At 44.9% G+C, this 25496-nt stretch overlaps 1 protein-coding gene across 4 annotated transcripts; it reads right to left on the reverse strand.

Moving 5' to 3' along the window:
* vit (vitrin) lies at positions 1–24264 on the reverse strand. 4 transcript variants are annotated; one of them, XM_062519910.1, is made up of 24 exons: positions 23988–24264; positions 19641–19706; positions 17442–17535; positions 16843–16908; positions 16592–16748; positions 15735–15868; positions 15246–15323; positions 14384–14617; positions 13674–13721; positions 12940–12972; positions 12744–12797; positions 11538–11603; positions 10439–10501; positions 7887–7961; positions 7499–7561; positions 6866–6928; positions 5863–5925; positions 5355–5402; positions 4901–4969; positions 4435–4582; positions 3484–3587; positions 2124–2350; positions 1241–1754; positions 1–358 (listed from the first exon to the last, which is right to left on the reverse strand). In XM_062519910.1, the coding sequence occupies exons 3-24, from the start codon at positions 17473–17475 to the stop codon at positions 180–182; spliced, it is 2520 nt and encodes an 839-aa protein (XP_062375894.1). In that variant the 5' UTR covers positions 17476–17535; positions 19641–19706; positions 23988–24264; the 3' UTR covers positions 1–179. The 4 variants fall into 4 exon arrangements, with proteins under 4 accessions (XP_062375894.1, XP_062375893.1, XP_062375895.1 ...); XM_062519909.1 differs by lacking the exon at positions 19641–19706 and having other exon boundaries at positions 23988–24263; XM_062519911.1 differs by lacking the exons at positions 12744–12797; positions 12940–12972; positions 19641–19706 and having other exon boundaries at positions 23988–24263.
* Positions 24265–25496: the final 1232 nt, after the last annotated feature.

Genomic DNA, 25496 nt, shown 5'->3' on the forward strand with positions numbered 1-25496 from the left:
AAATCTTTACATTGTGGACATGTAAATGTGTGCTGGTACTGGATGTTCCGGTGATGGTTGCATCTTTTTTCCCCACTGTGTCGTGTAACGGCAGAAGATCTTGTCGTAATGTGTTTGTTTAGCGTCCCATCCCTGTTATCTACAGTTCCTTGCGAGAGTCCCGAGGCACTAAGCTGCGCTCAGTTTCGAGGCTGGGAATTGAACTCCTGGCAGATGTTCTGTACGATCTTGGGCACAAACTTGTACAGGTTGTCAAACTCGTCCACAAAGTAGGAGTGCTCCTTGTCTGGATCAGTGGCTATGTACTCCAACTCGTCCTGAGCAGCCCAGGCAATACCAATGGAGTAGGCGATTACTCCTGGAAACAAAAACACAAAAATCAAACAATGGAGTTGGTGTCGCTGAAAGCACAGGCCTCCAAAAGTACATTTTGCTGTGTTATTTTGGTGTATATGTGAAAAGGAAAAGTATAGAGACAGACAAAATGTCAACATGTATAACAAATGTCTCCAGAATACTTCATTTACTGAAATCATAGTCGAAAGCATTCTGAAAATAAGACCGGCTTAACCTCAGAAAGACCTTAAATGGAAAATTGTACTAAAGTAAACAACCAAATGAGGAAAGCCACCAGCCAAAACACATCTGTGCTGTTTTGAGTCTTGAGTCACAGAAGAAGAATCACTTTGTTGATCTCTTCATCCCACCCTTCACTTCCCTCTTTGTTTGTTGGCAATCCCAAGGAAGATGTTGTGATTGAAACATTCTACTGAAAGGGTGTTTTTCTCGTCGTCCACAACCCATCATCACTCACCAGTTGACAGTTGTTTGACCACAGCAATGATCAAAGCTGTGCCAAATCTGTACACAAATATAATCGTACTTCACACTGTGTATGCATACCTCCTCATATAACACTCTTCCCTCACTCTTCTCCTCTTCATGGTGCTATTTTCCCCCTCCATGTGTTTTTGTTCCCTCCCTATGTTTCAGTTCAAACACAGGCAGTGAAATTCTATTGTTTATCTCCTCTCTGATTCAAACCCCCTCACTCCTCTGTCACCTCTTCTGACATGGGACGTTTGACCACAGCAATGCAACCTAACGCAGCTTTGCAACTACTAACTGCATCTTTTTCATCTTGCATTTCCCCTTGGGGATCCAACCTTTGACCAATTCTGCTTGTTTCCCCCCCCATCACTCCGGGCGATATCCCGTCCCTGTTCTCTCGTGTCTATACCTTTGCGGTGAACGGCGAGCGCTGGCGCCCTGACGTCGTCGTAGGAGCGGCCGTCGGTGATGACGATCATGATCTTGCGCTTGTTGGGCTTGGACTTGCTGAAGAGCTGCTCGGCGGCGAAGGTGATGGCCGCCCCGGTGCTGGTGCCGCCGCTCCAGTAGTTGATGCGCTTGATGGCGTTGAGCAGCTCGGCCTTGGTGTTGTGCTGGCCGAAGGCGAACTCCAGCCGCTGCTCGTAGGTGTACTGGACGGCGCCCACGCGCGTGTCCGTGTCGGAGATCTCGAACTCGCGCGTCACGTTGGCCACGAACTGCAGCACGGTGCGGAAGTTGCCCGTCCCCACGCTGCTGGAGCCGTCGATGACGAAGGCGATGTCGTTGGCGTTCAGGCACGTCTTGCTGCACATCAGGCGGTCGGTGTCACACACGCGCTTGACCAGGGGCTGAACAGCCTTACGCAGACCAAACCAGCTGGACACTGGCAGGGAGTAGAAGCCATTGGTCCGGCAGACGGCCTGGAAGTAGAACAGACAGTCACTGGGAGTGAATCTAGAGTGAATCTTTTCCTCCAAGTTAACTTGAAGTGCTACAGAAAATCTAGAAAACCTACTCAATGCACTACAACAATGTTCTCCAGAGATAGGGGATCAAATCAAACTGACCTCTCTACTCTCTAAGAGAAACTCTTTATGGTCGTCTGGCCCACGATGCACGAAAACACTGCATACCATACCTTTGTCACATATACTGTAGTTGCTTTGAATACAGTTTATTTAATCTCGCCAGACCTATGAGATGTTTCAATAGTCTTTAAAAGACCATTAGTAGGGATGTTATGCTTATGCACTGCTGCTAGAGTTCATGAGTCTTGTTGTGGCCTGTACCTTATCCACGAAATTGGGCTCCACCACGTTCTGTTTCTCATTCTCATCTGGACCCTCGATGGTGACAAAGAAGATGTTGATTCCAGATTCTCTGGCTAGCCTGGAGGCCTCCTCCACCTTGTCAGTAGGCCAGCCGTCTACCAGCACCACAGCCACGTTGGGTGCTCCTCCACGGTTGCCATTGGCATCGCTGAAGTAGTGCTTGTTGATGTAGGAAAGGGCCTTCCCTGTTTGAACACAAGGGGGCAGCAAAAGGACACAGTCCTGATGAGATTATAGCTGTTGACACATGTGTGTTTATAATGCAACAGTAGTTTGTGTATCCTGCTCTCGCTCTCCCATAACCGCCTCTCCTACAAATTGTTCACATGCATTAGGAAAAATAAAGAGGTCCCACAATCTCTGGAAGATCTTCCGTCAGTAGATGGCTTTCATTGAACAACAAACAACAACCTGAATGTGAAATGAAACTTCTCTCTATGATGTCTGATTTCTGGATATAAAGTCAACCGTTTTGATCTGCACCATTTAATTTACGGGAAATATCAGCTTCTGAAGTACTGCAGTCTTTCTGAACAAATGTGAGTGATTTACACCAGTGTACAGTATGCCAGGCTTATTCAATACAAAATAGACCCCATTTGATTTTAAATTACAAGCTCTCAACCCTTCTTTACTCGTGTCATCGTAGCGTGCTCCTGTTAAGAAGCTGCATCTGGTGTGTGGTGTCTGAGGTAGCTGCCCCAGAGATGCCAAAGTGCCACCAGCGCATAAACTGACCCCCGCGGTGGATGAAACTCAAACAACACTCGGTTAGCTCACTGGGGGAGGGAAAAAAATCACCCCTCGGGCTACCAAACATGTAATTTAGCAAACAGTTCCTGCATCAAATTTAGATTTAATTCCTAGCTCACATGTGCCTGGCCAGTAAAGAGGGCCATCTCCACGATGCGATAATTGCACCCTTTCACTTCACACTGCAGTGGGTCATGCTACTGAGACTCTGTAGCCCAGGCGGATGGCATGTGTCTCACATTATCAGCATATCACATCGGCTCCTATCAGCGGCCGGGGCGCCTCCTTCTCTCGCTCTCTCGCTCTCTCTCTCTCTCTCTGTCTGTCTGTCTTTCTGCATGCATGTCTCTGTCTCTCTTTTCCCTCTTTAACTCTCGGTCTCTCTGCGAGCATCTCTCTCTCTCTGTCCCTCTCTGTGTCTCTCTCTCTGCATCTTCCTCTCTCTTTCTATTTTCAAAGTGCTCCCTCCCAAGAGTCTTTCTCTTGGTGCATCTGTCTTTCTTTCTCTCACTCTCTTCCTCTTGACCCCTTTCTTTCTCTCTCTCTCACACACTCAGTAACTCACCCACATTGGACAGTCCTCCCTTCTGTGTGATTTTGTCTATGGCAGGCTTGAGCTCCCGCGAGCTAGAGAAAGCCCTCAAGTTGAACTCCGTCACGGCGTCGTCTCTGTCAGTGAAGCACAACAGAGAAAACAACAGGAAGAAGATGAGGTAAGTCACCCCATCTATCTCAGCCCTGTAGGAAACATATCAGACTAGCATCAACCCTTACCCACCCATCACCTCCACCACCACCACCACCACCCTCAACATCCTCTCAGCCTCAACTTTGATCTTTTATGGTCTCCAGGGCTGCCGTCGGGCTGTCTGCCAGGCTTGTCTCCCTGGGGAAAGGACGGGAGAGGGGGGGGGGGGGGGGGAGCGGAGCGGAGTTGAGCCCAGACGCCTCCGGACTGGGCCTCTCAGGTGATGACGAAGACGTGGATCTGTGGATCTGGGAACCTTCCTGCTGCCCTGACTGGAGTTCCCTCAGGAAGGAAGGGAGCAGGCCCAGCTCAAGCCCTCATCTGGCCCTGATCTCTGGGTGGCTCAACAAGGTGGGGACGAGGCCTGTCTGTTTGTGTCAAGTACTCTGGAGGGTGTGCTGGTATGTGTCTACATTAAATAGCTTATCAGCCCTGCCTGAGACACAATAGCGTGCTAAGTAAACGGCTGTGATGAAAAGGAATTTTAACAAAGCTGTTTCCAATACACCACACAAATAGACTTTGTATTAAAGTTGACATGTATCGACTATTCCCACACCACCTCTATCCAGAGTAAAGTAAACTGCATGGGGACGCATATTATTTATGTATAAAACATCTCCCATGGAATCTGACCCTCTGAGATTCTCCTGTATGCATTGTGATCAACTCTAGCAGCTGGTATGAACCTTAGTGACTCGGCATGGCTGTTAAATCAAACCCCAGACAGCTGCCTCCATGTGTAAAGGGCTGACTAGCGAGACATACCCATACTGGATGATTCCCATCATGGGGCCGACCACTCCCACATCCAGCGCCTGAGAAACCTCAACCAGGAAGTCCTTCTGGATCTTAAAACGCCTCTTCCCAATACTCCAGCTGCCATCCATAAGGAAGGCGATGTCCACTTTACAGTCTACGGGTGAGACAGAAACAAATTTAGTCACATGTGTAGCACTTAAACAAAGATTTTCTAAACCCACAAGATTGTATTGGCAACAACACTATTGTCTGTGGTTGTCTGAGCTACAGTGTCACATAATACACAGCCTGGCCTCTATTAATGTGAACCTGATGGAGGTTGAACCATTCCTGAAACACACCGAGAGACATGACCCAAAAACAAGCTTTTTTTTCCAGACACAAAGTGATAGAAGTCAAGGGGCATTTCCATTGAGACAGAGAAGAAATCAAGGTGCTCCATTAAGTGAGGTTCAAAACAATCCCGACGTACTTGGATCTCCCTGGGAGACGACGGGCTCAGGGGCTCTGGGTATGGAGTCCTGCTCACGCACGTTGAAGCCTGCAAGGGGTGGACAGGGCAGTATTAGGTACCAGAGAAACTGCTGACCACTCCGTCTCTCACCACTCTCTACCCACTGCTTCTGCCCCCTGTGGAGACAGTCTCATTGTACACGGCTAATTGCCTTTTTAGACTTTGAGCAAGTGTGTGGTACCAAAAGCTCTAGAGTAATATAGAATGACCCCTTACTGAGGCTGAAAAGTAGAGAATAGAAGAGAAACAAAATGGCGGAGGGAAGCTACAGTTTCACCATTGGCTTGAGGCACCTCTGGTGTCCCAGCATACTGACAAATTGCTGGAACAGGAGAGGTGGCCGGCGGCATTAGGTTGGGGAGTGGGGGGGGGGGGGGAGTCAGTTGAGCAGCGACAGTGCAAGCCACCTCACCTGGGTCGAAAGGGTTTACTTCGGGTTTCCAGGCATCCAGCGGCTCCACTGTGTTGACAATAGCATACAAGCTTGAGTTACCAATGTCCTGGATCACTACATCAAATCCCTAAGCAGCTTGCATAGCAGCACCCATTGTGTATGTGTATTTGTCTGTTGGTGTACATGTGTATGTGTGTCTGTCTGTGTGTTTATGTGACAATGTTTGTGTTTGTGTGTATACGAGTATGTGTGTATGACTGTGTGCATAGCAAGGAAACATTTAAAGATTAAAAAATGTATTGGAACATTAGCATTACGTATGTGTTAGAACCAGGAAAGCCGCAAGGGCATTTAAAGGACCAATAAAAAGCATTTGCTTATTAGGCCTTACGCAAGCTAGCAAAAGCTTTAAGGCTGTGAAAAAGACATTACCCACGATTGGGAACATGACTCTCTAGCCTTACATTGGCTTTGGGTCCGTCTGGGCCTCGAGTATAACAGGGTGGCACATGTCAGTGATACCTACCTCTGGTGTGTGTCATCTCTGGGAGCAATTTACGAGCAGTGTCTGTCTCAGGGCCTCGAGGCGCTGGAAACACAGAGGACGGACAAGTCAAGGAGTGAGACGGCGTCATCTGTAACCTCCCCACGAGGGAATTACAGAGCAACGGTGGGAAGGCAAATAACGAGGCAAGCTCCACCACAGCCGTTGCAGTCTGTTTGGCCCTTCCATCACTATAACTCCGGAATTGCAATGCTGGTGTTTCTTTTTTATTTATTTATATGGGCGTGCTCAAAACAGCCTCACCCGTTGATCCACAAAACCCAAATCATTTCATTTAAAAATGCCTTGACAATGTTGCATGCCGAGCGAAGCAAAATGGCCTGTAATTTCCCTAAGACTACAACTGACTGACAGGATGCCATTTGGTGTCTTGTCATTGGTCCATGTGTGGCTTTTCTGGGCTTCCTTGATTTGTAGCTTGTTCAATGGTATTGGTATGAATGGGGGATGCTAAAAACAGGGGAGGCCCTTGAAGTTTAACCTACTTAGCTGCAAATTCTCACGCTCGTCTGAGCAACTCAGCCTACCCTGGAGACTGGATTGCAAACCAGTTGTTAGAATATAACGCTATGAAGCCCTGAGACAAAGAAGTGAACTCCTGTTCCTCAAAGATCTCAAATCTATAAACAGATGGTGAAGCGCCATCACCTCATGGGGTGTCATTTACTTCTGCCATTTCCAGGACGTAATTAACACTTCCAAAGATGTGGCAAAGCTGACGGCTAATTTGGGCATTCCTGGTGTCCACGACAGACCAGATTCCTTTCCCTTCCTATCACTGGTTGTGACTTCATCTCAGAGCAATCTTAACATGTCATCACTGAACATGAGTGTTCCCATGTTGCCATTCATCACCGAACAACATAACATTATAACAACATCATAAAAATGAAGCATAGCATTATGTAGTGGTAGCACAAACAGACAAACAGAGGTCTTTCTTTGGAAAAGAAAGGATACTTACGGTACTGTCCAAAGCTATGATACCAGCGTTCATAGTCTGTGATATCAGGCCGTGCATCCCGGCCTATAAAGGGAGAAAGCCAGCCATTTCAGATGCACTTAGTGTCGCTAATTGTGACAGGTGATTGGCTGTTTGAACAGTGCACAGCCAATTACAAAGCATCAAGGAGAGGTGACTCTTTTCATGCAATGCCCATATGGCTTTCATACACTGTACTGTGTGCACACATGTGCATGTGTGCAGTCAGTGTATTGCGCATATGGCCAACAGCACACTGGCACACATTACAACATCTTGAAAGGTGCTGTCATAGACTACAATCACAGCATGACAGAATAGAACACACATTCCACCAATAAGCTGCAGACAGTCTTGTATATCAATGCCTTTGGACATGGTATACAGAAACACACATACATATGCACACCAAACACACACACACACACACACACACACACACACACACACACACACACACACACACACACACACACACTCATACTCACTGACAGAACCAGATGTAGATGCATTCTCAGGTGTGCTGAACCATGTCTGTTCAGCTATACAACCAACAGCATGTGACATCTGTGTTGGAGTCAGTGTTGGGCACAGTGTGTTAGTGTGAGGACTTACCTGCAGTCTCTGCCGTGTCCCCCTCAGTCCATGTGTATCCCATATCTGGAGAGTGATTAACATCTGAACATAGAGAGGGCAGGCATGAATGTGGCCATCAAGGCACAGTGGTGTCATTGAAGATGGACATGAATGACTAATTATCGAGAAACGGCAAGGGCAAAGGGATTCAATTTAAGTTTTGTTTAATCTTTTTTAGATGTTCATTATAGATCTCATATTAATTGCATTTTTACTTGAATTAATGAATGCCCTCATAAATCAATTTATACTTAGTTTTATGGATCATTTTATGTGATGTTTCTGGTTAGTGCTTTCTGCTGTTTGTTCCCATGCATTGCTGGAGGGGGACAAGAAAGAGGCTTTTCCCCAGTGTTGGCAGTGGTACCTGTGGGTCGCCTAGCTCCGGGATACCAATCAGGTCGCGGGTAGCCGTAGGGAGGCCAATCCCTTCTAGCAAAAGCTGCAAAGGGGGAGATTAGAAAGCTGCTTGTCAGGCATACGCCAGCACTGGCAAAAGTTTACACCACTAAAACACTCATTATCAAGAGAACACTGCTGTTACTCTAATCCACCAGCCAAAGGCGGAAACATCAGGCCACATCAAGGAGGTGGCTGATTTCAGCTTGGTGTGTGGGTTTGATGTTGTTGTTTTACTGTTGTCTCCAGTAGCAACTAATGGGTGTTATGAATGAAGGATATCAAAGGGATTGGCGTGTGCATTCATGAGAGTATGTCTTCTGCTTACAGGGCTTGTTTCCTGAACTTACCACCCTGCAATGACTGGCTCCACCCATAGAGAATTGCAGTGGTAGAGGCCAGCAGAACAAGCATGAAGACACCATGAATGACCCCTTGCCCAATCCACTACTCTAAGTCCTCCAACTTCCGGAGAGTTAACCCCATCGTATGTAGAAGCACCGTGACTATCATATCAGTGGCAAGCCATGAGAGCCTAGCACGCCAAAACAACAGCGAGAGGAAAAAAGGGAAAAGCCTTTCCATCCCTGACAACAGCCCGTCTGCTCGCTCCCGCAACCTCACCCAGCCCACCCCCTGCCTCCCACAGCCCTGCCCTCCACTCTCCCACAGTCCAAGAGAAGTGACTGATGAGGTCCTTAGAACAACACAGGCCCACGGGCCACTGGCTCCTACAGTGGCGGCCACTGATGCATGCCGGTGTTGACTGTGTGCATCCCGCTTAAATCAGGCTCCACGACACCCCTGCCGCCCAGCCAGCCAAGCGTGGTTTGCGCTCGGGGCTGTTGGTGGGGCGAGTCCGGGTCCTGACCCTTCGGCTGCCGCAGCCGCCACCGCCGTGTGTGTATGTGTGTGCATGTATGTGTGTGTCTGTGTCTCTCTCTGTGTGTGTGTGTGTGTGTGTGTGTGTGTCTGTGTCTCTCTCTCTCTCTGTGTGTGTGTGTGTGTGTGTGTGTGTGTGTGTGTGTGTGTGTGTGTGTGTGTGTACAACTCGACCCAGACCACAGAAGAGCTCCCTTGGCGCCTCCCAAAGCCCTGGCATCAGGGATAGCATAGCATGGCACAGGCTGCCTAGCGGGCAGACAGACACACAGACAGACAGAGGAAATGTTCCCTTTGCCAAGTCTGCTGTTTTGAGACTTGAGCTGCTTAGAGTGGAGCAGACCAAGCTTAGGGCTCAAGGTATGCGCTCTCCTGACAAAGGAGTCCCTGGTAGTTTACAAGAAGACCACAAGTCTTCCTTGGAGAAAAGGGTCTTAAGATTATTTATGAGATGTATGTTTTACAGTAAGGGACTACCGAAGAAAACAATTTTTGGAGGGCGCTACCTACAAACATTTTAGGGGAAAACTCTTTACAGCAAAGAAGGTTCTTTCAACTTTCTAGGACTCTGAGGAAGATGCATGAAGCATTGAAACGTTAGTTCCTTTTGTGCACTTTAATTAAAATCTAGCTAATAGTACATCTGTGCTGCTCTGAGTTTTTAATCTTAGTATATCTACACGGTCCCCTCTCTCGTCTGATGCACCAGACGTAATGCTGCAGAAGCGCGGTGGATCTACTCTTTTGTGAAAGGTTCTTTCAACATTATTCTTTTCTAAAAACCAAAAACACCTTTATTCTAAATGCCATAATTTGCAGCAGGATATATCAGTAGGCTGTAAATGGTTTTGCTTTTCCCACAGGAAAGGGTGTTTGACAAAATGCTTCAGGTTATTTAGAATCTCCCTCACATCTTAATTTTATTTTAAAGAATTTATAGTCTTTCTAGGAGACATCCTGCAGTTCAGAAGTATGTAAAAGTCGGCTTGGGTACACCACAAAATTGTTGACTAGAGTGTATCCCTAGTATTTTTATTGAGAAGGAGAACATAAAACACTGTGTTTGAGACATGGTAGGATATTAAACATCCAAACCCTGCCACGCAAACAAAATTAAAATATCCTGCCACTTGAGTAACCCTATCATGCCTTTGGAATCCTACAGCTTTCAGTTGTAGCATATTGTATTCATTTAGTAAAACAGACCAAATCAGATGGACTCTATTACAGGTTGTTACGAGACGTTCCTGTGATCTCTTTGATGACAAAAAAGGTTCATCAGCAACAATCTAAAAGCATATAAGTCCATGGCAAGTCTGCTCAGGTATCAATTCTGAAATGTTGGTTTAATCATACTTAAAATAAACGTCCTCTCCATTTCGAAATACAATATGCCAGAATGGCATTTGTGCACTCAGAATTATGTTCCGAAAGCAAGACAGGAAATGACATCGCATTTTATTTTTCCACCATAGAATTTTAAGGTTCCCCGGGTTACTGGCCATGTTGAAACCGGTCACATTTATGGGGGTCTTTTGCAGATGCACTAACCCTGAATGGGAGCATACTGTTTTAATGTGTGTGCCGTGTGATGTTCCGCTCGCCTGGTCACGCCCAGACTGTCCTGCACATACTTACTGGGGTTCGTCTGGACAGCTTGCTGGTTCCTCTCAGGCTGAGCCAGCTGCACCCTGTTGAAACCTGGTTACCCATGTAAGAGAGAGAGAGAGAGAGAGAGAGAGAGAGAGAGAGAGAGAGAGAGAGAGAGAGAGTGAGAGAGAGAGAGAGAGGCGGGGGGAGTGAGAGAGTAAAGCAGAACAGAGGGAAGAGAAGTAGAGAATGAAACAGGGCAGAGAGGGAGAGAGAGAGAGAGATATTGAAGGGGTGGAGTGGACAGAGATTAATAGCTGGACCACAGCTGTTTCATCTAAGGGTGCTATAGGGTTCTGCTTTCCCAGTGTGATCTCTAGTGATCTCTGAAGCATGTTGACATGTGCAGTGTCTTTAAAAAAAACACCTTTACATCAACAGTTCAGAAAGACATAATGCATTACTTAAGGATCTCTTAACTAATATTAGACAATGCACTTGTTAACATGGGCATACTCTCTTTGATAGATAAACTGGACATTAATTCAAACTTGCAATTCACATTAACAAACCTTTCAATACTAGTATAAAAACAAAGTCTTACAGTTGATACTTTACTTAGGGTATGTTAACAAATGCATGTAATCAATATTTGTTAAGGGATTTGTTGAAGCATTATCAACCATTAACTGCCAGTCCCTTCAGTCTTTAGGGGAGAGGCCTGGATGGTTTAAAGAGAGGAGCTTCCTCCTAAGTCCTTACTGAAAGCAGGGGCAACTGTGGGGGCGAGTAGTGCTGACACAGGTCAAAACATGATATACAAACCCACCACCTCCAGAGGTCCGCCACCCTGACTCAGCTGCCTGAAGGCTTTTACATTCAGTTCAAACGGCACTCACACACTAAAAACAGCGAGATTTACGGTTCCTCTCAAAAGTGTCCAAGAAGGCAGCCCTGCGCCCCTGGTTCAACAACCCAATCATGCGGCGATTCCGACGATTTCGATTACACAGCTGTAGGTCATGACTGAAATATCATGCTAATAATGTGCGACCAGATGATTCCAGACAGCCTGAACTTCTGAACTCTTCTGAACTTTTTTAGAAGATGCATCCATGTGAGCGCGGCGTGTTTGAGAGGTGCTGACCTGTCCCAGAGGGGGATGCTGGTTGTCTCCTTACGGCTGAGCCAGCAGCTTCTGGTCTTCTCAGACCTACCACAGGGAGACATGCTCAGTGTTATGGTGTGTCTTTTAAATATCCAACCGGCTGTTATCCTTTGGAATTTAACTTGATTTTTTCAACGTAAGGCATCAAAATGTCACTGTAGGGGTCACATACCATGTTAAAAGTCTTATGACAGTGGATTTCTGCCATGATAGCTGTCGAATATTTTTTTTATATCATTACAATTACTGATTACAAGTACTGAATATGGCACTAAGATATCTTGGTGCTACAGTCATTACATTTGCATCTACATAATCTATGTACATTATCTCCTTAAAACTCTGGATTAACATGGTATCTGCATCTAATTTTAAACAGTCGACACCTACCTCTTTTTCATTTCCTCATTTCATTCATGGATCAAACCATTTTACCAGAACAAGAAGTCAGTATTTACACTGATGTATGTGAGCTCCTGAGGAATATCTACTGCATGTGAATAACAAGTGATAAATGGGTATGTTCACTGTTAATGAAGAGTCGTGTGCTGCTATGATGAAGACATATGGTCTGGATTCTACACATCCTCTCACAAATGGCTCAGATCAGTCACACACATCAACACTGGTGACGATCAGGTGTACCATGCTTTTCAGCCACATATATTTATACACTGTAGAAGCACTGTGTCCCCTTGGGTGTGTGGTGTGTGTGTGTGTGTGTGTGTGTGTGTGTGTGTGTGTGTGTGTGTGTGTGTGTGTGTGTGTGTGAGGACCATTCATAGGCTTTTCCACATGTTTGGCAGCAATGGGGGAAGTGCTGGACAGGTATCAAGTGCTTTGAAACAAGAGGATTTGAGGAACACACCAAAAGAAAGAAAGAAAAAAAAATGAGTGGTGTTAGTTTTAGACAGGAAGGTGGACGTTCCAAGTCCGCAGGCTGGATTTAGGGGAACGAGGGAAAAAAACACGGCTGATCATGTCCAGGATATTAAACATTTTGTTGGTGCTCATCGAAACGAGACAGCTGTTCACATAGAGAGTAGAGACACCATGCAGAGCAGAGAGGTTTGAACCCAGCTAGTAAAAAGGAGCAAGACAAATAGACAGTGGATTTGTCTCAGAAACAGGCCTTGGTGCCAGGAATGACAAGGACATTATTAGGATGGCGTGAGAGGGATTTACCTGTGTTTGGTCGAGGTGAAAACCTATTCGCAATGGCTGAGCTCCCTCTGAATGCTTTGAAGAGATTTTATTGTCACATTAGTTTTGAATGCTTCAGTGATAAACGGTGGAAACAAATGTCACTGAATAAGACGCTGCAGTTTCCCCTTGAGAGGTTGCGTGTCAGGATAAAACGTGGATGCAGAACAACACATACCTTGGGCTCTTCCATGAGAACTCTGAGACTGTCCTACAGTGAATGTTGAGAATGAGAGGTTTGTTCATGTACAGTGATCGCAATTGCGTAAATCATAAACTACCCTTACCCTTACAATAATTACAGTGCTGTGAAAAAGTATTTCCCCCCTTCCTGAATGCTTTTTGACAGTACTGTATCTATAATTACGCCAAACATTGTCTTTCTAAAATGCTGTACAACTGCAACTATGGCAAAGCATCTACTGAATGAACCATATACAATGCAATCCATGCAAATCCAGATTTTAACTGGTCTTGCAGTGGCATAGAACATCTATCTCATGCAAAACACACTGACACTAAGAGTTTAGCCCAAACGGGAGAACAACAGCTCCACAAACAGGTATTTGTGGAGACTGAGCTACATCACACTACTGTATACCGTATGTAGCAACTGCCAGCCTTGAATATGGCTATTATCACATTCATGGAATATTTATTTTTTAAAAAGACAAGCATTCAGAAATATCCTGATGGATATGGCAACACTGAGATGTGGACTAGAACGAACTGACAGGAGAGCCACCACCGGTGATAAACAAGAGCGACTGAGTGACTGTGATAGAACCCATATGCCCAATAGAACCCATATGCCCTCATAGAACCCATATACCCCATAGAACCCATATGCCCGTGAGAGTCCCTGACACCACAACCACGGCGGTCCATCATGCCATCGCTGTCTGAACTTACTTGCACTGGCTCCTGAGGCTAAAGACGCATAGTAGGGGTGGACACTGCCTGGAGCAGAGAGAGAGAGGTGGGATTACAAAGGGGAATGAAAGAGGGGAGAGAGAGAAGTGAATAGAGAGACAAAAAGAGTGATAGGAAGTGGGAGAGAGAGTGAGAAAGAGAGAGAGAGAGTTGGGTGGGATAGAGAGAGAGAGAGAGAGAAAAGGAAGTAGGAGAGAGAGAGAGAGAGAGAGAGAGAGAGAGAGAGAGAGAGAGAAGGGCATCCTGATGTCCTGTCTTGGTGCTCAGGCAGAGTTGTGAGTGTGCTGGAGTAAACTCCACACCACTTTAAAATTACATTTACAGTAGCTGCTTTTGTTTGTTGTGCTTGTATGACTCGAAGACCATGCCAGCCATGATGGTCTTTCCCCAATGCAAACACAAATGCAAACAAAGTCCATCTGAGTAATGATCATTTTAAAGTGCAAACGAGAGGAGCTGCAATGGACGACCATTACCAGTCAGGACTGAAGGTTTGAAATGACAAGTTAGGAGGTTACACAGATATTGTTGTAAGTTTAGCCAGTGTTGATAGACACGATCCTCCACAAGAAGGGCATCCGTTCTCTGCACTGGGTGGAAATGTACATACTGTAGATCCAAGCGCAGTGAATGAGAATGTGCATTTAAATTGAGAAACGAATGACACCACAGGTGTGTACGCAACCCACCTGCGTCGCGGACTTTGTGCACGGCGGCGCGTGGTTTGGCTGCGGCGGTGGTCGTGGTGCTGGTGGTCGGTGGCGGGTTGGTGGTGGCCGGCGTGGTGACGGGCGTGGTCGGCGGGGGCGTGGTCGCGGCAGCAGCTGTGGTCGTTGGCTCCGCCGCGGCTGTTGTGATTGGCTCGGGCACTGTTGTCGCTGGCAACGCCGAGGAGGCCGGCAGAGCTTTGGCTTCCTTCTGGCCTACGGGGGATGACAGATGGGGAGAGCGGCAAAAATAAGCTTCCACAGTGACTCTACTGTTTCAGTGCATTCCTTCAGAGACCGACCCCGGAGGTTTGGATGCACCCGCAGCCTCTGAGGACAGTGAGCGCAGGCTGCACCATTTTATTTTTTATTTGTTTGGACCCTAGAAAGAGAGAAAGTGTGTGCTTTGACCTATTTTTTTTATTATTCCAGCCAAAGCAAAAAAAAACAGACACTCTCTTTCCCTCTTACTGGAGTCCAAACTAAAAAGTTATACTTAGACATGTACTGAGTACTGAGAAAAACGAAGAGAGGACTGCTGAGATGTTAAAAAATGTTTGCGATGTTCACACAATGTTCAAAAATTGCTGTACGTGTGTGTGTGTGTGTGTGTGTGTGTGTGTGTGTGTGTGTGTGTGTGTGTGTGTGTGTGTGTGTGTGTGTGTGTGTGTGTGTGCGCGCGCATGCGAGCGTTGTCAACAGTGTTTCAAAGTCTTTTCAGAAGTGTATTACAATTGCTAACGCATCTCCTGCTGGTCACTGGATATGTGTCAAAAAGCTGACCTCTGTGCATAATCAAAGAGGGGATCCGCTTCTGTCATCGTCACCCACATGTCTCACTTACTAGTTTTCACTGTTGAGGGTCTTGATGGGCTGAAGTCCAGACTGGTGGGATAGATGACACCTTTCTTTGGTTTACCCACTAGCAAGAGGCAGGGGACAAGAACAAGATCTGTGGTGTTTACAGTCATATAAAGGCCCCTAAGCACTGCTCTCTGTGTGTCCTTTTACAGTTACTACAGCAAGGCACTCTTTGATTGATGATGGAAAAAGTGTTCAAGGCACATTTTCGTTTTTGTTGAGCTATGCATGGCTTTTAAAAAAACATTCCTTTTTTTTATAAACATCTGTTTTTAAAGCCCTTCACTGACAAGCTATGATAGTAAAATCTTGTTACAAGTTCCATAAACAGAAGACGGGCCTCAAGCTATTTCCACTCCCATTTACTAGAAACGGTCAACCTCTGATCCATTTTTATGTTAGATCAATTCCCCTCAGAGCACAGACCTCCACATTTCCTCCTGACACAGGAGAGAGGGGAGGTGTGACTGACCTGCGACAGTGAAGGACTCCCTCCAGTTGGGAAGAGACAGGGAGCGGATGCCGTGGGCAAGGCTGCCCTTGTAGGATGCCTGTCCGGCCATCTTCCTCACGATCACCTTCCCTCCTGCATTAGTGATGATACCACTGCAGAAAAGACCCACACACACACACGCACACACACACACACACACACACACACACACACACACACACACGTACACACACACACACACACACACACACACACACACACACACACACACACACACACACACAATAGATTGTTTTGGCCTCCACAGTGTAAATCACTCCTGAAACAATAAACCCGAGGGAGGGAAAACTGCAACTGTTAAATCAGGTGCCAAATTTCAACTCTACAAATAAAAGCAATTGTTGTGCAAAACCAAAAGTAGCAGCAATGTCCACTTTGGCAGTGAGTGGGCATTGTTGACATGCACTCCTCAGGAACAGCTGTGCACATACCCTCTCTATACATGCTAATTCAAAGTATTTGATTATAGCCGAATCATCCAACTCAAAGTAAATACGGTTGAATTGTCCCAACTCATTCCGTTCCAAACATCCAATTATCTTGTAAAGTAGTCTCATCCACTTTGGCAGTGAAACAACAATCTTTTATTTGAGACTGGTGAGAACCTCAAAGTGCCACCCACCATTCAAACCATGTAAAATGTGTTAATGGGTAAACTGCTATTGCTAAATTGGATGCTTAACTCTAACTCAATTGAGAGTACCACTTTTCTTGTAAAGTCAAAAGCTGACAATGTCCCCTTCTGCAGCAAAACAAATACCTTCAAGAGGCCCTTATCAAAAGAGGTCTGGCACCTGTGCAGTATCCACAATTACCTGTGGATGGCAGCATTGCAAATACTGGAGATGGAGGCAAACACTCCTGTCCCGTAGACCCTCTGCTTGGTCTCTTTACAGTTGGCTGGACATTTGGCAATGAATTCTGGGAGGCTGATCTTGCCCGCGCGTACGTCACACTCAATAGAGGGTACCACTAAAGATGGGTGAACAGATAGATGGCAGGTTATTCATGGCTGCTTTGAGCACAGTCTTTTGGCAGAGAGCTGCTGGAATGTACAGTAGTGTACCTTGTTTTGGCTTCTTGTTCTTCTGGCTGTTGGGCTTTGCCAGGCTACCACAGGTGAAGAGAATGACTACACAAGGAGGGGAAAAAACACTATGAAAGACATCTGCATGTGTTACATAGTGTAAGGTTCCATGAGACGACAATGAACACAGAACTTTTTGTTATCACAAGCGTATTTTGAGAACACATTAATCATGCTGGCTAAGGGATTCTTTGGTGTTGTAATGGTATATCCCCAAACAAAGGTGCTTTTATGTGCAAAATCTTTCCTTTTGGGATAATGGCTTCCTTCTTTGATAAGGGCTTGTAGTGCTAGATGGAACATCTTCTAAACCACATTATCATAAAGAACAAGACAGAACGGGTTTGACATTCAAGTCGATATGTCCTGCAAGAACAATGAATGAGGGCAATCATGCAAACGGGCAATCATGCATGATTCAATTGCCTTAAGGGCAATGAATGTAGGCAAATGTTTTACTGTAATAGTGACTGTGAAAGAAATCCATGTAATATAAAATAAGCCATAAAACTCAATGAATCACAAAAGTTCTTGTTATCATTATGAGAACACCGCAACCATACACCATAAAAGCCTACCAACACAGATGACTGTTAGCGGTGCTTTGAGCATCTTTGCAGACAGGAAGAGTAGGCTGGTCAGCAAACTCACTTGTAGTCTCCTCACTCCAACCTACAGGGAAAACACTCTTGATTAATCATCTTCTTTAAATATGCAGTAGTGCAAGTGTCAAACAGTGGAACTGAACAGCATACAGTCCTGAAATACCTTAAGCATGCTGTAGGCAGTGATGTGAACGATCCTACATCAGAACGTTAGTGTTTTACTGCACTGTCCGTGAAAATAAGCAACATTAACATTTCTGTGCTCCAGTGGTCTCCTCCTTTTACTACATGTTGTAGGCATTGTCTGACATTTCCAGAGAACAGACAAATAATCTATAGAGGTACTTCGATCAATTTCTTATATATTCTGACAATTATATTTACCACAGCATCTGCTAAACTGTCTCTGACCAAGAAAGACTGTTGTTTGGTTTAGGGCAAGTAGCCAGAGATTGACAGTTGAAGGATGAAGGCCACTGAGAACCTTCTGAGGCAAAAGCCTTTGGCCAAGATGTAGCATCAGTAAATATTGTAAGAGAGAGAGAGAGAGAGAGTGAGGAGGAACCATATCTTCATCAAACCATACTTCCCCTTTGAGCCAAACTATGCTTTCCCTTCACATATACTGTACATCTTATGGAGTAGCTGACTCTAGATCAGAGCTGGTGTAGATCTGGCCCCATCACAGGGTCCATAACAGATAGATACTTTATACAGATAGATTTTGTTTATTGCCACACAACAATTTTGGTGGTATTTTTGTTACAGAAGGATTTAGCTCAATCCAGTCAAGAAAGAATTAAATGAGTAAGGGATGATGTATAGAACACTGGTCAAGAGAGGGCGAACCGGACCCCCGACACAACACGGTGGATTCAATCTCACCATGTCGCTGTCCCACAAACTCTGTAACCCACCTGTCTCAGGCCCAGCACCAACACCTGCCCTAACCTGGCACCCATCTGTGTCTCCTACCAGCAATGGAGGCCTAAGCCCCAGCAGGCTTTAGATGTACCACAAATCAAACACATTCAGCTCAAGAGCTAAATCAAGAGTATATGGATTCAAACTTCTCTTTTGAGGGAACGTGATTAGACAGCACTCCTACAGACATATGTATCACATGTGTGCCATTTACACACAGATGCAGAATCAGACATTAAACATTAGACACAGGGCTGATAGACAGGACATTATCTGTGCCTAAAATTATCAAATACATTCAAAGACAAGATAGAGAATAGCCTTTCTTGACATCGTCCCTTGGCAAGCACAAGCCTGAATTCAGGCACCACGCCTGAACTCTATCAGGCCTGTAGACAGCTCCATTGTTGTGAGAGGTTTTTTCCTCCAACCAGACCGATCCTCCCAGTCAGTCAATCAACTAATCACTATCTGCCAAATAGTTGTGCTTGGTGTCTCCATGCAGCTGCAGATGGACTGTGAGGAGATACAACTCCTCAGCTTCCCACTGCATTAACATTGCACGCTGTGATTCACATTCCGTTTTCCAAAGGGTTGTTGACATTTAAGCTCAACAACCAATGAAAATACACCCCTCCCTGTGCTCCCGAATCAAGTGTGTTGATTGGCTGGAGATGATTCCAAGCCTCTATGTTTGTTTTCCATTTGCAGAGCCAGGACTGTATACAAACAGGTTTTTTTGTTTTGCAAAAACTAAACAGACAGCTACAGTAGAGGACTGTAATGAGCATTTCATTGAATTTTACAAACAGTGTTGTGGATAAGAGTCACAGACTATACCTTTAAGGTTGTTAGATCACACATATTTCTTCAGCGACATCAGCTAACTTTGAAAAAACCAATTAATGAAAATGTACTATAAACAGCATGACAACATATCTCTGTGTTTCCCTATTTCTCAATAGTGCTCCTAATATGAATCTGTAAGCACACGTGTTGGGCATGTGCAGACAGCACCACCTCACCCTCACTCTCAGTTTCATACCAGCAGAACGCTCCCTCTTTGACAATAGTATCCTGGGTGATCATGGAGATGGTTTGTTTTTATTTCCATTGCAGCAAGGGATTTATGACTCGAGTTGAACCATATGATTGACTGTTCCCCCAGAAACCCAGTCACGATAAAGTATAGAGAGAGAGAGAGAGAGAGAGAGAGAGAGAGAGACAGGGAAAGTCCTCTATACCTACATTTTCATCTCACCGAGATTAGGCTGCAGACAGACGTAAGCACCGACAAGGCAGGTCAGCATATTTCTACAGTTGGGACACAACAAACGAGGCCTGCAATTTAGCCCTCTGCTATCTCTGTTATGAATGGTATGCTGAACTGTGTCCCGCGCCGTCCTGTCCTGTCTCTCAGAGAGGCCGTATGACAGCAGGTTAAAGATGATTAAATATGAGCACGTGCTTTGACTTTGACCCTAATATCTCGGGACCTCCTAAGGGTAGAAGCCTTAGCCTCAAGATATACTGGAGTTTAGAGATGTAAACACGGATATAGTCAATTAATAAACACTGGGCATTTAGCAGCACTTTGAATAGTTTCTTTGGTGTGACTCAGTTTAAGGAATGATTTTTTTTGTCTCAGAGGCCTTTGTTTCAACATATCAATGGAAAACACTAAAGAACACCAAAGTATAAATATCATTTTTTTTTAATTGTTCTAGAAGAACAATTCTGAGATACATTTTGAGATTGAGATACGTTTTGAGATTGTGCGCTATTTGACTGTTATTTGACATACAGCTCTGGCATCTTTAAGAAATGTGACCTTTGTGATAGATTGCATTACTCTCCACACTCACACTTTCTGCAGGTCCATTAACATGATGTAACACCTGTCAGATCCTTTCATGTTCAGAAACATCTGCAGTAGCAGCCCCACTGCCTGCACCACGACACAAATATTACTACCTCATAGCATGTGCCGTCATAAAAGATGCGCCAGTAAACTCCAAAGACAATTTCGCTGCATCATGCGCTGTGAGCAAACATGTCAAATGTCGGGTACAGTAACATTTTTATGGCTCTGACATGTTATAAGGTCAATGGCATGATATACTGCCATGCATGACATTATTATGAGACACGGTATGTATGAACAGAAAAACAGAAGCAGGTTATTCACAAGTTCAGCCTTTGCCAGATAAATAATGAATTTTGGACCAAATCAATTTTGACAAGTGACATAGAGAGCAGTTCTGCTAAGCTTTAAGTTTGACAAAAAACATATGCAATGCATCTCTCAAAGCCCTTTTAATACAAGACGTCTTTGAATGGAAAAAGCTGACATTAGCATCCCTTTCAAGGTCTTCCAGAATTGGGAAAGTGTCTGAACAAGCTGGGACAGATAGTCCATAAAATGAAGTCCTACTGGTTCCATGCACCAACTAAGGTCATCCCACCAAGGAAACTACAAAAGCCAAACACCTGTCATTATATCAACAGAAAGCCCTTCTGTATGCTTGTTCAGATTTTCTTTTTTTTTCTTTCAAACAGAGAAAAAAAGATGGCAGAATGTACACACTGAATTGAATAAACCAAATAAACTCCCCATGGGGGTTTCCTGGGATTAAGCACAGACGGATGAGAGCCGCCAGGCCGGGGAGAACCAATCATACCAGGCTGGAGGCGTCCTGGGTGGCAGGGCCCTCCTGGGAGTGCGAGGGGAGGGAGGAGAGTACCAGCACCGAGGCTTTTAAAGGGAAGACACTCCCTCATATCACACCAGCACTCGGAGGTGCTGTGGGAGAAGCAGCATACTCCTCACTCCCCTTTAAGACATGTAGAAATTTTCTTTTTTTTTTTTTCTTTTTTTAAAAGAGAATCCAAAGGGAAATTTCACAGTGTATACACAGCCATTCAACTGATGAATCACCCATGAACAAACATTGACATTAATAGGTAGAAAAACATTCACACCGTGAATGGTTCCTCTGATCTTTTCACAGATTATTCACATGTGCTTTAATTCATACCACGATGATGACCCAAGGCACTTTTTCCCCCTTTCATGTATGACGTGATGATTCCTTTCACCTCAAAGCTTCCTATGAAATTTCAAGTGAACACTTGCATGTGAAGGTTATCCTGCAATGTGCACACCCCAACATGCCTGTCACACATTTCTAAAATACTTAGTAGGGCAGGGAGATTTTTCTTTTCCTTTTTACAGTCCCCTGAGCCAAATGCTTCAAGTTTTTAAGCCAATTTAAATCTCTGTCCGCTTTGAACTCTCCTGAGCTCTACAATCTTGCATCACAAGACCAGGCTGTGCAAAAACACACCATGGAAAGGCTGTTGAGGTAAGTTGTTCCTCATTCAAACACCACTAAACCTGTCCCAAGGCTTATAGAATCCTTTGGGTGCCACAGTTTGCATACATTTCTCAATCTGAGTTCCCCCCCGCTTGTGTAAACACAAACATGTGCTTTATGTAAAGTGTGGAATAAAGAACAGGATGTTTTAACCCAAACACATGCTCCATGTAAAGTCTGGAATAAAGGACAGGATGCATTAACCCAGTTTTAACCTAGGCTGGTAGAAACTTGATCCCATTCACTGTGACCGCTCCTTCTCACTTACAATGAGCCAGCGAACTGTACTCATTGTCCACAGGTGTCCCTCGATGAGATAAGGACTAACAGGACTAAAGAAGAGGACCTGCTGAGATTGCCGGGGCTTGTCAAAACACACAGAAGACACACAAAACTAGCAAGGGTGTGAGAATGGATGGGTGCACTTGCACCTTAGAACACCTGGAAACCCACCATGCAGGTGCATACATACACACACATATACAGTACACACACCTACGCACACACACACACACCTATGCACACACACACACACACACACACACCTACGCACACACACACACACACACCTATGCACACACACACACACACACACACACACACACACACACACACACACACACACACACACACACACACACTCATTTCCTAGGACTTCCAATATCAGTGTCATATAATTTCCTCTGATTACCTCCTCTCAAACCCAAACACAGAGCCCAGTCCAACCCACAGAAATGCTATCCAGACAACAGCTGAGTCCGGATCAGCTCTTGCCCTGATCTGGCACAGATCCAGACCTGTTCTAGGACGGGGTCAGGTCCGTACCATCATCAGCTCTGTACATAGCTGAACCATGATAATGAGCTCTGAAGCAGCAAACTCTTACCATAAAGATCTTACTTTAATATCCAGTGTATTCTACAACTGCACATTCAGCAGATTAGCAATATGCTGACTGACTATTTGTTCCAGGCAGTAGCTGCCTTCTGAGTTGATTCACAGCCTTGATCTGGTGCATGCCCATTCCAGATGAGCCAGATCTTCTTTAGGGGTATAGCTGATATTTATGATTATACTTAACATATGTTTTGATCAAAGGGTGGTTAAAAAGCAGTGAATCAGTCAGTGGTGGGTTTTGTGAACTGTAAACAAATGTGTGCGCGTACGTGTGTGCGTGCGTGCGAGCGTGCGTGCGTGTGTGTGTGTGTGTGTGTGTGTGTGTGTGAGGGAGAGAGAGAGAGATCACTGTGCCAGAAACCTACAGCCTATCAAGCCAACCCATCATCCTTTCAAACCAGTTGTGAAGAAGTTGTGCATGGCCTTGATTCACAAAAAGACTAGAAAAACTCACTAGTGTTCACTGTTGCCATTTGCCTGACAAGTGGTCAACAACAGGACTTCATCAGGGATTGAGGACACTGAAAAGTCTGGCATGTCTTAACACTTGCACTAATTTAGTTTTGAATGGCATAGCATATCCCTTGCACCTTTTCAAATCCTTTGAAAAATGAATCACTGTTTCAGTAAGGCACCATTAAGTCTGTGTTTAGTTTATACTTGGCTGTCACGTTCTGCAAGTCCTATCAGGATTTTGCCCCGGTCATATCGAATTTACGTGAGTCTAAATTGTAGCCTATAGCCGCAGGGGAAAGAAATTATTTGACGGCGCTGAAAGTGTGAAAACCGCTCTACTCCCTGACTGTGCCTATAATGGTAAAATTCTAACGTATGACTATGTAAAAAGAAATCGACAGATATTTGTATTTTCAACCTTTTGTAATTTTAACACGCTTTTCCTCTGATGCACATGCATATCAGCTCTGATTTCCCACTGTGAAGGGCTGAAAATAAACTTTTAAAAGTATTTAAATTGAGAAGAAGTTGAAATGGCTCTGGCCACTGGATCAAGTCCGCAATATTAAACGTATAGGCTACAACATGTCAGTTGAGATCATAAACTCATTCAACCATCCAGACAGGTAAATTAATCCTCAGAAGTTCATATTAACTTCGTAACTCCCAAAAACAAAAAATGATAACCGTCTTCATTCAAACCATAGAAGCGTATCCTTAATCTGACATCCCACGTGACATCCCATATTGAGGTAAACGCAGTATTAATGTACAAGCTTGTCCAGTAAAACGAGAAGCCAAGCCTGACCACATGAAACATAGTTAAAAATGGTCCAAGTTAGGTCTACTCCGTTGTGTGACTTACCTTGAGATGCCGAAGCAATGATGCTGTGAGGGTTTTCAGGTGAAGTACAAATTCCTATAGCTCATAAAACTCCCATTCGCATGGCTGTAGTTACGGAGAATATCGGGTGCTGTTGGTAATCCCGCGTGCTGCACTACCAGCACACCTTAAAGATTTTGTTTGTCTGCACAGTGATCTAAATTCTCATTATAGTGGGAAAGGGAGCCAGCGAAAGTAACTCCCTCTGCCCGCCCCACTAGACGCAGAAATACCTCAGCAATCAAGTGCATACGCCAAGGGCACGACATGAGGAGATGTAGAGTTGACGTACTGTCAATACATGATTTAAGGCGCTACTAGAACAATGCGCAGGAGATCAACTGTCTTGTCATCGTGTGTAGACAAATCCGGTCAGTCCCTGTAAAATGTAGAGTCTTTGGGGACTAATCGTTTTGATTGAAACTGCATTCCACTTGGAGGCAGCTCAGGAGAGTGTTGCAATACTAAGGACAAAAAGGCTTTAGGCTCAACTTCAGTTTGTTATTTATTGTCTATCATCATTGTGTGTAATTTGTAATATTAGGCTACCTCATTTGCTAAAGTCAGAGTTGGTAGCCTACAACTCTGCCTGCGTCCATGCCATGTGCAGGTTCAAAGAGTACCATGTTGGTGAATGTTTTTGCACAGGGGCATCCACTGTTTGGTGTTGGCTCCGCCTTTGACGGCCACTCACCAAACTGAGTAAAATCTGGTAGGTGTGACAAATCAACGGAAATCTTTTCCTTCTCTCCTGGGTCCTGGGGGGAAGGGAAGATCTCCCACCTCATTAACCTATTGCCACGGTCTCCCCCCAACCTTGCCAAGCACTTGGGGGTCACAGTGGTGGCCCCTATAAACTTTGGCTGTTATGGGTTATCCAAAGTAGATGCAGGTGTACAGGGTATGGTAAGCACTTCGATTTTTGATGTGCTGGTCTCAATTGGGACTCAGTAGTGCTGGCACACAGTGGAGTGATTATGGAGTAGACAGTAAGGGGCATACATTAGGCAATTATCCTGGGAGCAGTTAATATTTTAACAAAGCATCAACTGTTCAATTAGATAGATAGATAGATAGATAGATACTTTATTGATCCCCAAGGGGAAATTCAAGAAATTTCTGTACCTATTGGCGATACTTTGTTTCAGACTGAGCCTTTGTATAATGATGCTTAGAAGTGGACTGCTGTGTTCATAGTTTTCCAGTTGAATCTACTGGTTGACCTGGTGATCAGTTTATATATGTGGGGTGCTCTGGTGCGTAAAGGCTGGCATCTGGAAGAGAATGCTGGGAACTCAGAAGATATGATCAGAACGCCTATTCAGAGACAGTCATGAAAACATCGGGCCAGTATGGAGACATCACCACAGGATGGCCATTTGGACAGAGGATTAGTGATCAGTGGCTCTTGTAATTTGCTGGTTCGACTGAGTAGTACAAGCAGGCTTTTTCTTTTGAAGGGTCCACTTACATTTGACTGCAGACAAGCTG

This window comes from Sardina pilchardus, chromosome 18 (genome assembly GCF_963854185.1).
Source record: "Sardina pilchardus chromosome 18, fSarPil1.1, whole genome shotgun sequence".
In the NCBI taxonomy this organism is placed as follows: domain Eukaryota; kingdom Metazoa; phylum Chordata; class Actinopteri; order Clupeiformes; family Clupeidae; genus Sardina; species Sardina pilchardus.